Here is a 16,501-nt window from a genome sequence, read left to right as displayed (position 1 = left end):
CTTATAAATAATACTTCTCTTGTTCTTAGAGCATTCAACCGAAGTCTGAGAAATCGATCACGATGGTGCCTTGATGGGAATTGAGTGAGATATCCTGGCAGTTTATTCAGTTTGTTTGCTGTTGGTCCTAGTTTCGGGGCAGTTGTTAATCCTTCTAGTTTATCCATGTTACATGCCCAGGACCATTCTTTTAGTTTCTTTTTTGCTAGTTGTGGCCACTTTATTAGCATTTCATTGCTTATATTGGCAGCCAACATGATGTCGTTTGCTTTTTTTAGCCATTTCGCAAAAACACCCCCTGCATGTTTTGACTCTGTCACCGCCAGAATTTTGTACGGTGGTTCTTTCTTTGTAATTAGCATCTTACGCATTAATGCCAGTGCTTTCCAGATGATAGTTGTATATAAGTCGTCAAGTGCTAACTCCTGCCTTATAACCTTTATGGAGACGCATTTTGGTAGTCTTAGGACACGTTTCCAGAAATGGCCTTCTAATTTTGCCCAAAGTGATTGGTCCAGGTTCCAGCCAGCCTCTGCTCCATAAGTGATTGACGGAATCACTTTTTGGAGATAGAATAGCCGGAGCGGAGCGAGGGAGAACTTACCGAAGAGGTAATGGAACCGAGCTCCTTGGACTGCCAAAGTGGTCATCCGGAACTCAACGTCTTGGACCCAGTTCCGCTCACAAATTGATGGACTGAACATGATTCCTAGATATCTCATTTCAGTAACTTCTTCTAAGATCATGTTTCCAAGTCTCCACTTAAAGGAACTTGACCTTGTGCCACGTTTTGATCCAATCTTCATGATTTTTGTTTTTGATGTATTTATTTTTAAGTGATTTTGATTCATGTAGGCTTGTAGCTTTTGCAAGAGACGCTGGAGGCCAATCTGCGTGTTATCAACTAGCACGATATCGTCCGCATATATCATGCAGTTTATGTGAGAACCATTTATCTTTGGGGGGAAACAGCGGACATTGCACAAAGCAGCCGGAATATCAGCGATGAACAGCTTAAATAGACATGCAGCTATCGGGCACCCTTGCTTCACACCTCTTTGTGTCCTCATTTTGTTCGACAAGAGTCCTGCTTCATTTAGCCTTATTTGTATTGTGGTTGAAGTGTGTAATGCAATTATTGGCTGCAATAAATCCTGAGGACAATTCCATTTTTTTAGTTTGTCCCATAGCAATTTCTGATCTATGCAATCAAAAGCTTGATGAAGATCAATGAAAGCTATAAACAACTTCGTTTTACTCGCCAGAGCTGTCAGTTTCAGGATGTTAAGCAGCGTCAGGTTGTTCTCAGTACCAACACCCTTGGTAAACCCAGTTTGTCTGCAGTCCACAATTTTAGCTGAAATGGCCCACTATGTTATTTTTTTTTGTAGAAAGTTACCGAACACTTTACCAATGGTGTCCAACAGGGCGATAGGGCGGTAGTTTGCTGGGTTTGCCCGATCACCCTTCTTGAATATCGGTACGATGATGGCAGATGTCCAAGTTATGGGGATTTTCTTCGATGTTGCTATCTTTGTAAATAATTTTGCAATAAAGTCCGCCCATTCAGATTTATTTTGTTTAAGCATCACATTCGAGATGCCATCGGGACCTGCCGCACGTGAATTATTCAGGGAATTGATTGCAAGGAGTATATCATCGACAGATTCAATACAGTCCCAGTTTCCTGTCGATGCTTCGTCTTTTTTTGCTTCGCATTCGACCTCACCTGCAAATACTTTTGTGAAATGCTGGTTCCACTCAGCTTCCGATACCACATTGGGCATCTTGGTTGCTTGATTATTTGAGCAGCTATTTAGTATGTGCCATATTTCTCTACATTTGTTGGATTTCATCAGGCCTAGCATTTGTTCACCACGTTCCTGATCACGCTGATACCTGTATGCTTTAACCCAGTTGCGGTAAACCTGCCTCTTTTTTTTTATCATATCGATATTCTTTGTGCCTCCTTGTGATTTCAGTTTACGTATCTCACTTTGAAGCGTCTTTTTTTTTTCATTTACCCTCATGCTCCAGCCATGCAGATGCTGCTTCTTGGTGTTTTTCTTCCATAATGGGGCGCCAGTTTGCTGGGGCAAAAACGACACATAATCCACTTTGTTGTAAGTGGAGATCATGTCATTATCCATGACCTTTGATAGCTTAATTATTTGTTGAGAAGATAGTCGCAGCCTGTTTTTTCCATTATTTACTTCGAGGGCTTGGCCGCTGGTCTGCAATTCTGTATTGTTGCTTATGTTCAAGCCCATCACCAATATTTCGTGGTCACTTTTTGTTGTCCTGATTACATTCATTTTTCTAATTGTATTCCAGGAGGGTTTGGACACCCAAATGTAATCTAGTACCTTTGCGTGGCCCATATTATGCCAAGTAGTATTTGGTGGTATGTCTCCATCAATTTGCCCATTTACCATGACACAATCGTAGGTCTTCATGATGTTGTCCCAGTGCTTACGTCTATCATCTCTCCCTTACTAAGCAATTTGTTACCTTTTATGTCGAACCAAGTTAGGTACATGTCGCCAACTATAATGATCATGATGTTGCTTCTGGCCTGCAAATTTTTATCTAGGATTGTGGTTACCGCAGTTATGAAATTCTTCAATGTTATCATCACTGGGTTCCAATATACATTTAATAATAAGATATATTGGTGTAGTCCAGGGCTGCTTGGTTTACACTGGAGTAGAGTACTTTGTATGAAGATGTTAGGATTTACACTTTTAATTACTGTCCATCCAAGCCCAATTTTAATCATGGTTAATATGCCCGAGAAAGGACGTCCATGCACATTTTTGCCTGCAGAGTTTAGCAAGGTGACATATCCATCTTTAACAGGCACGGACCTTAACCACGTCTCTTGTAGGCAGATTACGAAGTTGTTCTCTAGATCAATTGGAAATTCCTCAAATAGATGGGAGAAACCCCTCGTGTTCCATGAGACCAGGGAAACCACATCTTTGTCCTTCACATCCCCCAGCTAGTGTATCCGGGCACCGTGCATGTTTCTCTTCATGATTGATTTTACATATGATCCTGTTCGCAGTTGGTTTCTTATGTTATTTTTTCTCTGTTCATGAGGTGCTAATCTGTTTTCCGATCCACACAAAGGTTTGCAAGCTGTGTGCGGAACAGATTTATGCTCACTAATGTCGAATCCGAGTTGCAATAATTCGACTTTGGATGCCAAAATGACCTTTCTTACTGCATGAGATTTTATATGGAGATACACCTGGTATGCATAGTCCTCCGACATATATTCGATGATTGCAATATCATCGGAGGTTATCGTTCTTAAGGCAGGGACTGAGTGTAATAAGCACAGTACATTTCTCCTGTTCATATTCACGTCACGATCCTCTGTCAAAATATTCACAATTGCAATTCGGATATCGGTCTGTTTGCCTGGATCTTGCCTTTCATGATTATGTTTCAAGGACTCCTTTAATCGCTGAGCGGTTGTTAACTTTGGATTTAGCCCCATCGTTGTTTTACTGCTATCATGATCAGTCAAGGGAGCCCCACCAGAAGTTGCCACTTTAGTGGATGGCCCAGCATTACACTTCGATGTAGATGGCGCTGGTTTTGGAGACCGACTAATTTTACTCAGTGGTACTATTTGTTTGAGACATGCCTTTTTACTTATAGCCCAAGGATTTATCAGCCGCCTTTCCTCGGGCTCATTTGACTCAGCTGAGTCAAGCGTACTCATTGAACTATTCGAGGTATCGATCTTAGGGGCTCCAAACTCATCATCGTGAGAGTATGTAGATAAGTTACATAAGTCAATAGATGTATTCTCAACCACGCTTATCAGATCATCTGAATCAAGTCTTTGTCGTTTTTTTGGGTTATCCATTTTGCCTGTAATTGCCGGCCCCTTCACAACAGCCCTTTTTGACCCTTTAGTATGCTGTATCAAATTTTCTTTCGAAAGTCTAAAGAAGGGGGTTGCTTAGCTGGTGTCGTTAGATTACGTATAAATTTCTTTGCGTTGCCAGCCCCTTTTCGGGAGTCGCAATTCTTTAACTTTTCAGTCCTTTTTTTTGGCTGGTCCTTTGTCAGTTGTTTGGCTTTTTCTTTCGTGGTGTTTTCCTTTGCCATATTTAGGTTTTTTGCCGGGCCACTGAAAATGCCAAAAGATGCTACTGAGATTGTACAAGGCAGAGACGTTAAAGTTTCGTTTTCTTGTTCAGTCGTCAATTTTTCTTTCTCCGGTTCTGTAGAGGAATTTGGACACTTTTCGGCAATCTCAGCCAGTTGAGCATCAATAAATTTCAATGGCGACGCCAAACCTTTTGACGACTTTTCAACTACCGGTAGATTGGGTTCCCTATTCTCATTCGCATTTACATTGCCTGCGGTGACTATTAAAGTTGGCCTCGACTGGTCACTTATAATATCAGCCACTGGACCAACCGGCCCCTGCGGTGGAACATCTAGGCTGTTTGTTCTTTGGGCTATCTGGTTCATCATCAGGGTTATTTGCTTTAAGCAAGACGAAAAAGCTGTCATCAATTCTTTTTTTTCGTTGATCTCATTTGTTGTCATATCATTCACTAATTTTTGCAGGGAAAGAGATGAAGATCTTTCACTTTCCAGGTTTTGTTGGAGCAGTGAGATGATGTGGTCTTGCTTTACTAGCCGTTCCATGATGTGATCCAGACGACCACCATTTGATTGCACTGAGTCATTTATGGTGTTGTATAATTTGGTGAAAGGAATGAGAGCAACTGATGTCGCAGCCATCACATTGTTATTTATTTGTAGGGCCGCAGCCGCAGACAGATTTGATTTAAGGGCTGCCGCGGCCTCTTTCGTCGATTCATTCATCAAGTTATGTTTACTTGTATCCTTGTTTGGACATATGCCGGCAACATCACAATCTACCAATTTTTTAGGCAAGACGAGCGGGGCCGCCATCACCTTTGGGGTAGAACAGTGCATAACCATACTCGGAGTGGGCTTTTGCGGTTTGTTCAGCATGAGGGACCCGCCTCTGCCCCCGGTCCGTAATGGACCACACATCGGGAGGTAAGGGGAGCAAGAAGAGCTGTCCAATATTTCATGTGCTCCAGGTCCGGCTATTGTATGTACATAGGCAACGCTGGACTTTTCTTGATTTACAGGCATGGAGTTAGATGTACACGTAACACTAGACACTGGCACCGGTCTGGGGTTACTCGACAGCCGAACCTTAATTTGCTCGAAGTCATCCTTCAGACGTTGAGTTAAATGCGCCTCTCTCCCAGCCAGATCGAACAAATGCAGCGCATTATTGGAGCAAGGCTGTGGTGAACTGTAGTTTACATCAATACCACACACTGCTGTCAAAGGTGGTATTGTCCCCCTGCCCGACGCCATCAGGGGAGTCGGTGGCATATTTATTAAACTCACTTTGTCAGTCTCAACTTCAGAGCTTGCATGCATTAGGTTTTGACCTAGAGCAACATTTTTTTGTTGTACATGAACGCTCACGTGCCCACCATTGTTTGCGACTTCAGTTGCCCCAGTTTGTGGATCCGCCGCCGCTTGTATAACATCGTGCTTTGGGCCTTGGGACTTCGATTTAGATGTTTCATGTCCGCTCTGCGAGGACCGAGTCTCAAACTCCAGCAGTTCGATATCGGTGACGTCGAAAGAGAAGATTCCCGCAGCGCTTGTTAAGTCTATTTTTGGCGGTTGATCGCCATTTGTAGCACGAATATTATTGTTCCCAATCTCTCTTGATGCACTATAGGCCAGAGGAAAGCTTTCCACCTCCAACAAGCTCCTCACCGGCCTTCCCCTACACGCATGCCTTGCTTCGCTCGTTAGAGGTGGTAGCAATGATTCAGGCACAGGGCTCTGCGCGATCGTTGCGGTGGCTTCACATATAGGCGAGTTTGAGTCCAAAGCCTGCGCGCACCCCACCCCTGTCTGGGAGAGACCGTCCATGCCATGTCCCACTGATGATGGTGATTGGGATGGGTTTATGTTCAGGGAATTGCTCAAGAGTTGCGCTGCTAGATCTTTCACTACAGAAGGACCTGGTAGTGTGACCATTTCAGCTATTGCAGCAGGCAAAAGGGGGACTTTCGTACAGGGCTCGCTCTGTTTTCTCCAATCATATCCCCTCAGTGAGGCCATCGTCGGGAGCGAGCACCCTTGTGTAAGAATTTCATTATCTACATTATCTACAGTAGCTGGCCCACCCCCCTGAGGGGTGAGTATGCCAGCTCCAGACTTTCCGGGCAGCTCGGCAAGAATCATGTTTACCGAATTGTCTCTATGATGTAGCGTTTGCTTTGCCATAGCTCGGGTCAAAGGCCCATTTTCGGCCATCCAAAACAGGGTAGAGTATACTTTTCTTACCTTCACTGATCGAGAGCCTGGGTCGACAGTCAGCTGAAGCAAAGTTAACGATGGGCAGCAAGCAGCCTCCGTTCAGCCGCGGACTGCCGCAGACTGAACTCTGCCCGAACTCCGCGCGCGCTCCGCGCTCGAGGCAGGTTTTTAAAGTCGGTAGGGCTTGATTTTGTTAAAGGTGTAAAACACCGCCAGCCACACACTTGAAAGAAGCAATCAGTTGAAGACACGTCGCTGCAGCTCCTCACTCCACACTCCACCAGAGTCTGCCGCAGACTGAACTCTGCCCGAACTCTGCGCGCGCTCCGCGCTCGAGGCAGGTTTTTAAAGTCGGTAGGGCTTGATTTTGTTAAAGGTGTAAAACACCGCCAGCCACACACTTGAAAGAAGCAATCAGTTGAAGACACGTCGCTGCAGCTCCTCACTCCACACTCCACCAGAGTCTGCCGCAGACTGAACTCTGCCCGAACTCTGCGCGCGCTCGAGGCAGGTTTTTAAAGTCGGTAGGGCTTGATTTTGTTAAAGGTGTAAAACACCGCCAGCCACACACTTGAAAGAAGCAATCAGTTGAAGACACGTCGCTGCAGCTCCTCACTCCACACTCCACCAGAGTCTGCCGCAGACTGAACTCTGCCCGAACTCCGCCATGTGTGCCAGTTTAATGAGTTACTTCACTATGTGGCTAGTAGTTTTGACCATTTTTACTGAAATTCTGTAAAATGCACAAATATATCAAATTTAATCAAACAACTCCCCCTCCAATACTACTCAAACAGGCTGTCACAAAAAGAATGAATTGCCCCTTGCAATGGTGGGCCAGAGACAATTGTATGCACCAGCTCGACCATTTATTTATTTGCATTTTTATAGCGCACAACTGCCCTAGGGCATCGTGGCGCTGTTACAGACAGCTTACTTGAAAGGCATAGCATTGACATTGTAATGGATTTAATAGTGTGACTGCATATGCTTTGCGCCGCCCTAACTTTGATTTGAGGGGAGGAGGTGCAGCTGGACTGGCAGGTACCCGTACCCTGACCTCTGCCAGCCAGGTGTCGAGTCTTCCTATGCATCATTTCAGTCAAAAACATGAGGGGACCCCAGGATCAGACTTTAAAACCTGTGCCCCCTTATAGTCTTGACAGCAATTATGCACACTCGGAATCACAGATCGGCTAGCAGCAACTGACCGGAAGTCGTCAGGAAACAGCAAAGTTTGACTGCTTGAGCTGTCACACACACCGAGCTGCCAGAGCGACCTGGACTGCAGACAAGTGTTAAGGGCAGAACACGAGGGGGCGCAAGATTGGGCAAGAAGTATTGCTGTTATTTGCAGTTTTGAATCCACTAACCACGCCAAGAGCGCCAGCGTGATAACAAAAATAAGCATTGCAATGTAACATCTCACACACGTGAGAAACAAATCGATGCATCAAGCAGCGGTGAAACGCTAGATGCTTTTGAAAGCACCATTCACAAAGCCCTCACCAACCTACACAGCTCCACTGTCTCCAACAAAATGGCCTTTGCATTTTCGGCAACCTACAAGGGAGGCCAGGTGTCTAGAAATTGCGGTAACAGAGCCCCTTCAGCAAGATACACTTGTCTATGCACGATTAAACATCCTGCTCCAGTTACACAATAAGAAAAATAAATACAAATGCAGCTCATATATGGCAACAATCAATGTACTAGGCAGTGTAGGCCAAAGGAGCGCTAACAAAGTAGAGCCATGGAAAGTAGAGGGGACATATAAACGATGGCGAGAAGTAGAATGTGATTTTAGTGAAATGGCCAATGATGAGAGGAACAGCACTATAATGGCCAATGGTGATTCCAAAAGGGAGAGGGTGCAGATCTAGCACAGAGGAACAGCACCATTATGAGCAATAGGGATTCCAGAAGGGCAGGGTGCAGATCTAGCACAGAGGTACAGCACTATAATGGCCAATAGGGATTCCAGAAGGGCGAGGGTGCAGATCCAGCACAGAGGAACAGCACCACAATGGCCAATAGGGATTCCAGAAGGGCGGGGTGCAGATCTAGCATAGAGGAACAGCACCACAATGGCCAATAGGGATTCCAGAAGGGCGGGGTGCAGATCTAGCACAGAGGAACAGCACCACAATGGCCAATAGGGATTCCAGAAGGGCGGGGTGCAGATCTAGCACAGAGGAACAGCACTATAATGGCCAATGGTGATTCCAGAAGGGCGAGGGTGCAGATCCAGCACAGAGGAACAGCACCACAATGGCCAATGGGGATTCCAGAAGGGCGGGGGTGCAGATCTAGCACAGAGGAACAGCACCACAATGGCCAATGGGGATTCCAGAAGGGCGAGGGTGCAGATCTAGCACAGAGGAACAGCAACATAATGGCCAATGGGGATTCCAGAAGGGCGGGGGTGCAGATCTAGTACAGAAGAACAGCACCATAATGGCCAATGATGATTCCAGAAGGGCGGGGGTGCAGATCTAGCAGAGGAACAGCACCATAATGGCCAATGGTGATTCCAGAAGGGCGGGGGTGCAGATCCAGCACAGAGGAACAGCACCATCATGGCCAATGGCGATTCCAGAAGGGCGGGGGTGCAGATCTAGCACAGAGGAACAGCACCATAATGGCCAATGGTGATTCCAGAAGAGCGGGGGTGCAGATCCAGCACAGAGGAACAGCACCATAATGGCCAATGGTGATTCCAGAAGGGCGAGGGTGCAGATCCAGCACAGAGGAACAGCACCATAATGGCCAATAGGGATTCCAGAAGGGCGGGGGTGCAGATCTAGCACAGAGGAACAGCACTATAATGGCCAATGGTGATTCCAGAAGGGCGAGGGTGCAGATCCAGCACAGAGGAACAGCACCATAAACAGCACCATAATGGCCAATGGGGATTCCAGAAGAGCGGGGGTGCAGATCTAGCACAGAGGAACAGCACCATAATGGCCAATAGGGATTCCAGAAGGGCGGGGGTGCAGATCTAGCACAGAGGAACAGCACTATAATGGCCAATGGTGATTCCAGAAGGGCGAGGGTGCAGATCCAGCACAGAGGAACAGCACCATAAACAGCACCATAATGGCCAATGGGGATTCCAGAAGAGCGGGGGTGCAGATCTAGCACAGAGGAACAGCACCATAATGGCCAATGGGGATTCCAGAAGGGATACCAGAAGGGCGAGGGTGCAGATCTAGCAGAGGTGCTGTTCCTCTGTGCTGGATCTGCACCCTCGCCCTTCTGGAATCATCATTGGCCATTTCACTGAAAAGGTGTCCTGCCCAAAGACCTGTGAGTTCACTGTAACATCAGCCTTTTAATTGCCCGGCTAGGGGCGCTAGTATATGCTCAATGCAATTGTAAGACAAACATTATGAAGAACCACCAATTTCTCTTGGAGTGGTCTCTCCTAAACGCCCCCCTAATTTGCAAGTGGGGCCACACTGACAAAAGACGGCAGTCTCCCGTGCATTACATCAACATATCGCTTTTGGGACATTTTCAAAGTTATTTATTGCATTGTGTGTTTATGGAATTATAAAGCGCTACACAAAATGGAAACAGTACAATGTTATGCAAAAATACTAACAGACATCCATGGAATACATCAAATTACAGCAGAGAGGAGAGCAGGCGAGCTCCGGGACTGCAGCAGAATAAAGAAAGATTATGAGGATCTAATAGCAAGAGGTAAGGTGCCACAGTGTTTAGGTGACAGAAGCGAGAAATAGCTTGGGAACTGAAAAGAGAGAGCCTGAGAATGTATACGCTATAACATCGTTTGAGACAAGAGGGGATGGATGCAAGCCATGAATACATTCAAAAGGGATACAAGAGGAACAAAAAATACGGCAGGATTCAAAGAGAAGCCAGGAAATTGACTGGAGAAAAGAGGACATTATGCAGCGTTAAAGATAGAGTGCAAAGAAGCAAGCTGATAGTATGGAAGACCAATTAAAGCAGACCAGTAATCAGAACGGGACAAGACAAGTGTACAGATACGGCAACATGAAGGCAAAGAAAAGGAAGAGCTTCGTGTGGTTCATTCTTTCAAGTGCCAAGCACGTCTATGAGGTTGAATTCCCAACACTTACTCGTTTTCCAAGGAGACGACCTTTGCTTGCAGATGTGCCTGTGAGCTGCTGAAATCAGACACCATGGTTTGCATTTCCTTCCGGTGCTCCTGCCTCAAGGATTCGACTTCAAGTTTCTGCCTCATTTTCAGTTCTTCTTCAAGCAACCTTTCAGTGAAATGTCAAATATTAAAAAAGGCACACAACGTCCAACTTCGTTAGCATATAGTTTATATAGACATGTATTGAGGTGTTTTATTGCACAGTGATACATCCAACACTAACATTTCGAATGTAATTACGAAGAATTTGCATTAACCAACTAACAATTTGTAACACAGTTTAGCTCCTGGCAGAGAGAGGCTGGAACCGCTGTTGCGAGTTACATTGAGGAACTGCATGGAGGCAAAACGGTGAATGGTTGGCAGGCCGACCAAGAAACAAACTGTTGAAGCATATGAGGTTCCATGTCTAATTGCATTAAATTACTGTTTAGGGATAGAACCAGGGCCTTTGAATCAGTACAAAGAGAAATGAATAAGCACACATCAGGTTTTTACATATTTCTTAAATTAATCTTTTAGAAGGACTGGCATTGCATTCATTAACAACATGCTCCCATGCTCTGGCTCACCATCGTTTAATGGCTGCTGGTCACGGGGACTTGTAATGGTGAGCAATGGTCATTCTAGCTACAACCGAGGGATGAGTAGGTCACCTAGAGTGGTAACCGCCCTGTCTACATATGCCATAAGAGTCTACATCTCCATCACCAGGACCAGTGGCTCAAAGGGCAGCAGATACACCCTGGTGATTTATTGGTGGTTGGTCGGTACAACTATTCCACCCTAAGTGGACAAATGATCCCCTCTGTGACAGGCGCTTCCAGCCAAAAGGCAGCACCGTCATAGATCTTTTTTCAGTGTATAGCAATTAAGGTTTCTAGCGTACAAACATGTTCTCTTGTTTGGATGCAAAAGGAAGTTCTAAGCACCTTTCATCAAATGTGGTCCCAATTTGAAACCTCAATTGGAGTCTGCAAGTCCTCTCTCCTCCTACCTAGAAATCTAAGTGTGCACGGATTGGTCACAGGAATACTGTTACTATTCAGAATGTATTTTATAGACAAGAAAAGGGTTTTCCCTGAAACAATTATTCAAATTTGATTGAGTACCCACTACCCCTTTTTTATTCTGTGTATGGGAAAGTCACGTGCTAAGCTGTTAGTATCTAAGTCTCTCAATTTCCCAGAGTTTAACCTTTTAGTGCTAGACACTGAACAAAATCCAACTATTTCCAGAGAGGAAAAACAGGTTAACAAATACAGTGGTATGGAGAGAATTCAACAACAAAATCACGCATTTCTTGTAGGCTCCATCCCAGTACCACAGAGTGTTCTTTATTAGTGGTTTCCTTGAAAATATTTGCAGATCATCTTGTCCCAGGTGGGAGGCATTCAATGTCTTCCAGGTAAGCGGAGCAGTTTATCACTCACCACCACTCACTATCACCATTGGCTAAATCAAATCACAGGCTTAGATTTCCTGCATATATACATACATCTTCCCACACCACGGGCAGCAATACCTTCCTTGACAAGGGATGAGGTGAGTTTTACAAAATGAAATTCAATATTATCCGCAGAATACTACTAATAGCATCTGTGAAGAATCTAATCGATAAAGGAGCATAAGCAAACAATTTTAACTGTAACATATTTCGCTGTTTAAGACATCCCAGATTGAGCCCATCTTTCAATATTCTGATATAATTCCTGGCATGTCTTATTATTGATATATACACAAACAACAAACCCGATGCACCTGTCTGACAGGTGCTAACTAGTCTTAGAATGTTTTGTTGCTATATCTTTAAGCGCTGTACTTTATCCCATTTGTTAACAGAAAAGACAGCACAAATATTTTACCATCTTAGTCCAAGAAGTGTTTATTCTGTAAAAAGTATGACACCACATGTTTTGCATGGCCAACAAACATGGGATAACCAATATCTGTCAGAGAACGTAACCCATACAGAGACAGGATGATTTTGCTCACTACATAGTGGAAGCAATTCATTTTTATGAATACAAAGGTTATCAGAATATTTTCATAACAATCAATTTGCAATTTAGGTAGGGCAAATGAGGCAGTGCAGTGTTCAATAATAATAGGAAATAGAATAATGCCTTCTAGTGCTAACTAGTCATAATGGAATGATGTCTTGCAGTGCTAACTGGGCATGATGGAATCTATGTTTGCTGCGGTAATGGGACAAATATGCATAATATATTCTGGCCTTCACATGCTTTCTCTATATGATGACTTTACAGTCCTAATAATACAGGGCATAATGGAATGTGCCCATGATGTACAAACTGGACTAGACATAATGACCCTGCACTAACTGTGCAGTCTAGAATCGGGTCATGCAGTTCTGACAAGCAATATTTGACTCAGGACTTGCTCTTATAACTCTGCGTAGTCAAAATTTCTTTTGCTGTACTATTTGGGGCAACGACACTATAATTACTCATCCCATTTCAATCAGGTTTTCACACTGGCCACAGCAACACGACTATAACCCTTCACATCAAGGGAGACCTCCACACATCACTGACAAAAAACACAAAGCCCCTCTAGACCTTCTAGACCCTTCTGCAGCTTGTGATACCATTGGCCACACCATCCTCCTAAATATCCTATCCCACAGGATGCAACCCTCAGGCACTCTTCTCAAATGGGTTAACACATTCTTTACTGACAGGACACACTTTGTCTCTATGACCCTAAATAGATTAAATTCAACCCCAGTCAAGTACACAGTCCACAAGGCTCTTCCTTATCTCCCCTCCTGTTCAACCTACATGTTGAATACCTTAGACTCGTCACTGCCACAAAATCCACTTTCACAAATATGCAGACAAAATGCAAATATGCATCAAACCCTCCTTCCGCATAAAACTCAAGACCCTCAAATTGTCTCTCCACCATTTACCACCTGGATGACAACCCCCCTAAAACTCAACTCATCCAAAAGGGAAATCCTCCTTATCTGCCTCCCAGACACAAACCCAACTTCACCCCATATAAAAGAACTCAACATCAACATCACACACATCTCCCTCTTCACACCAGTCAAGTCCCTCGGCTTCACCATTGACTCTCTCCTATCCTTCACAGACCACATAGTTGCCATCTCCAAAGCATACAACCTACAGCAACATCTCCTATGCAAGATGCAACACATCCTTCTTTTGAAAACTTTCACACTGTGGTGCAGGTACTCGTCCTGTCCAAACTGAAACACAACCCTCAGATTACTTTCTTTTCGTATAAAAAAAGTTTATACTTGTTTTTATGAGTATTTTCATATAACATACAAAAGCACCCCCTTAACACCCCACCCTCCCCACCCCCTGGGCAGCTACCACTTAGATTATGGCATTCCTTGAAAATCCAGAGAATTATACTTTAATTGAATAAGTCCAAGATCCGTATTCTTTGCGGGCACCAGTTCTCACGAATGTCTTTGTGCAAAAAGTCCAACACAAACTCCCAACCATTCTCAAATGTCAATTGTTCCCCTTGTTAATACATAAGTAACGCATTCCAGAGAAACATAATGCCAAATTGTCATCAGCTATTCTAGTTCTGTAGGGACCATGGATTGTTTCCATTTTTGTGCTATAAGTGGCACAGCAGCAACCGTCAGTATCATATATGCTTTTTTATGCTTCTTTTCGGTTAAAACCTCTAAAATGTCTCCCAAGCCCAACATTCCTTCTCCCATATCTCTTCGTATTTGGGGACCAAAAATCTTGTGCATTGCATCATTTACACTTCCCAGAAAGCTTTGATTTTCGGGCACCCCCATCATATATGAACCCATGTTCCTATTTCTTTACATCCCTGCCAGCATTCACCGAAACATTTTTTATAAAAAGTATGCAGTTTCTCCGGTGTGTAATGCATTGTACCATTACCTTAACCCACATTTCCCGTATCTGTATTGCCCGCCTCAATTTTGGGATTCCGTTCCATACCGCCAACCATTGGCTCTGAGTTATGACAATACCTGTATCTTTCTTCCATCGCTTCATGTACCCCCATTCCACTTGACTTGAATTCACTCTGATTATCTTATACAATGCTCCAACTATGTGTCTATCACCCACATTTGTAGTGATGTATTTTTCAAATGGGGATAGATCCCTTATTATGAAGCTCTTGTTGACCATTAGCCAATGATGGTGTTGAGCATACCTCAATCGTTCACTTTTGTTCGGCAAAAATGCCTGTTTGCTTTGTTGAAATGTTCTGATTTCTTGACCCTCTACCATGTTACCCATCTTCAAACATTCCGCATCTTAAATACTTTAGGCTGCAAACCCAGAATAAACTGAGGATTACAAAAAAGAGGAGTAAAGCAAGAGGGAAACATAGTGATGCCTGATTACTTCACCACAGCATCCCATACCTGTGCCATTAGCAATGTGATTTTGCTTTTGTAAATATTGGTAGGATGATCCTGCTTTTGGCACCAAAGTACTTCTTGGAGTACTTCTTGGAACCACTGCCCTATCCATTTGCACCAAAATTATGTCACCCTTGAACCATTCCCTAATAATTCTCTTTTGGGCCACTTAGTAATATAATTTGAAATCTGGGGCTCCCATCCCCACTTTAGTTACCGGTGCTGTCAGTATCTTCCATGCAACCCTAGATTTTTTACCTTGCCAAATATAATCCCACAATATCTTATTGAGTGTCTTAAAGAATTTCAAGGGTGCCGCTATTGGTAATGCTTGGAAAAAGTACAACACTTTTGGGAGAACAATCATTTTGATTATGTTTATTCTTCCTGTCCATGATATTGTCAGAAAATTGCGTGTCTTGAGCCATTGTTTGATTTAAACCAAAAGGGGTAGATAGTTTGCCTGGTACATTGACTTGAGAGAATCTGTTCATTGTATGCCCAAATATCTCATACCCTGTTACGTTAATACAAATTGGTCTTCTTAGCCTTCCCTCTTTCCTGTTACTTTCCCTTTTTGAAATGTCATCATTATTGATTTTTATATATACATTTTTAGGCCTGCCACCTCCCCAAATTGTGTCAATGCAATTGCTAGGGCTGATAAAGAAGAGGACATGTCGGTCACCGTCAACAATAAGTCGTCAGCAAAGGCCATTACCTTAATGTCTTCACCCCCAAATTTAATACCTTTAATTTGCTCCTTGTTACTAATTCTGGACAACAATGGCTCAAAGTAAAGCGCATATAATATTAGCGATAACGGGTACCCTTGTTTGGTCCCCGGGGTAACCTGAACCTCTTGGGAGAGATCTCCATTAATAGCTAGTCACAGAATTGGAGATTTGTAGTTCGCTCTTACCATTTGCAGGAACTGAGGGCCAAAACCCATAGCCTCCATTGTTGAGAATAAAAAAGACCATTCAACTCAGTCAAACGTCTTTTCGGCATCGAGCGTGATAACACCTGCTGACAATCCTGCTCTGTTTATTTTCTCAATCAAATGGCTTACACGTCTAGTATTGTCAAACGTTTGCCTACCCATAACAAACCCATATTGATCAGGGTGAATCAGTAACAGAACTAGCCTTCCCAGTCTGGTTGCTAATATTTTGGTGTAGAGCTTAGCATCTATATTAATGAGAGCTATGGGTCTGTAAGATCCACATTGAGTCTTAACCTTTCCAGGCTTTGGGAAAATCACCACCTTTGGTTCTTCCATTGAAGGTGTAACGATAACCTCCCCCCTAAAAGGAAGTGAGCACAAGGGTCAATTCCTAATTCCTCAATGTAGGTCCTATACAAAATTGCTGGGAAACCATCCGGTCCCAGAGCTTTGTTAGGAGGTAGGGTCTTTACCGCCTCTCGTACTTCGAGTGTAATCTCTGTAATCTCACCCTCTAACTCTTCCCTGTCACTTACGTCTAATTTGTTTAACTGGCATTGTTCCAAATAAGTTGTTTGTACTTGGGGGGGTCTGGGCAATCCAATGCATGTAGTACAGAGATGTACTCTGTAAATGTGTT

The 16,501-nt window shown here is 43.9% G+C and overlaps 1 protein-coding gene across 2 annotated transcripts in view; it reads right to left on the bottom strand.

The window, feature by feature from the left end:
• FAM184B (family with sequence similarity 184 member B) overlaps positions 1-16,501 on the bottom strand; it is an 805,260-nt gene that overhangs the window by 206,388 nt on the left and 582,371 nt on the right. For both annotated transcript variants that reach the window (XM_069631907.1, XM_069631908.1), the window contains one exon: positions 10,461-10,607. In XM_069631907.1, coding sequence (XP_069488008.1) covers positions 10,461-10,607 — 147 coding nt within the window. The remainder of the gene's footprint in view (positions 1-10,460; positions 10,608-16,501) is intronic.

The sequence above is a fragment of the Ambystoma mexicanum genome, chromosome 6q, assembly GCF_040938575.1.
Source record: "Ambystoma mexicanum isolate Mex_15411 chromosome 6q, UKY_AmexF1_1, whole genome shotgun sequence".
Classification (NCBI taxonomy): Eukaryota; Metazoa; Chordata; class Amphibia; order Caudata; family Ambystomatidae; genus Ambystoma; species Ambystoma mexicanum.
This window is presented reverse-complemented; position numbering and strand designations above follow the sequence as displayed.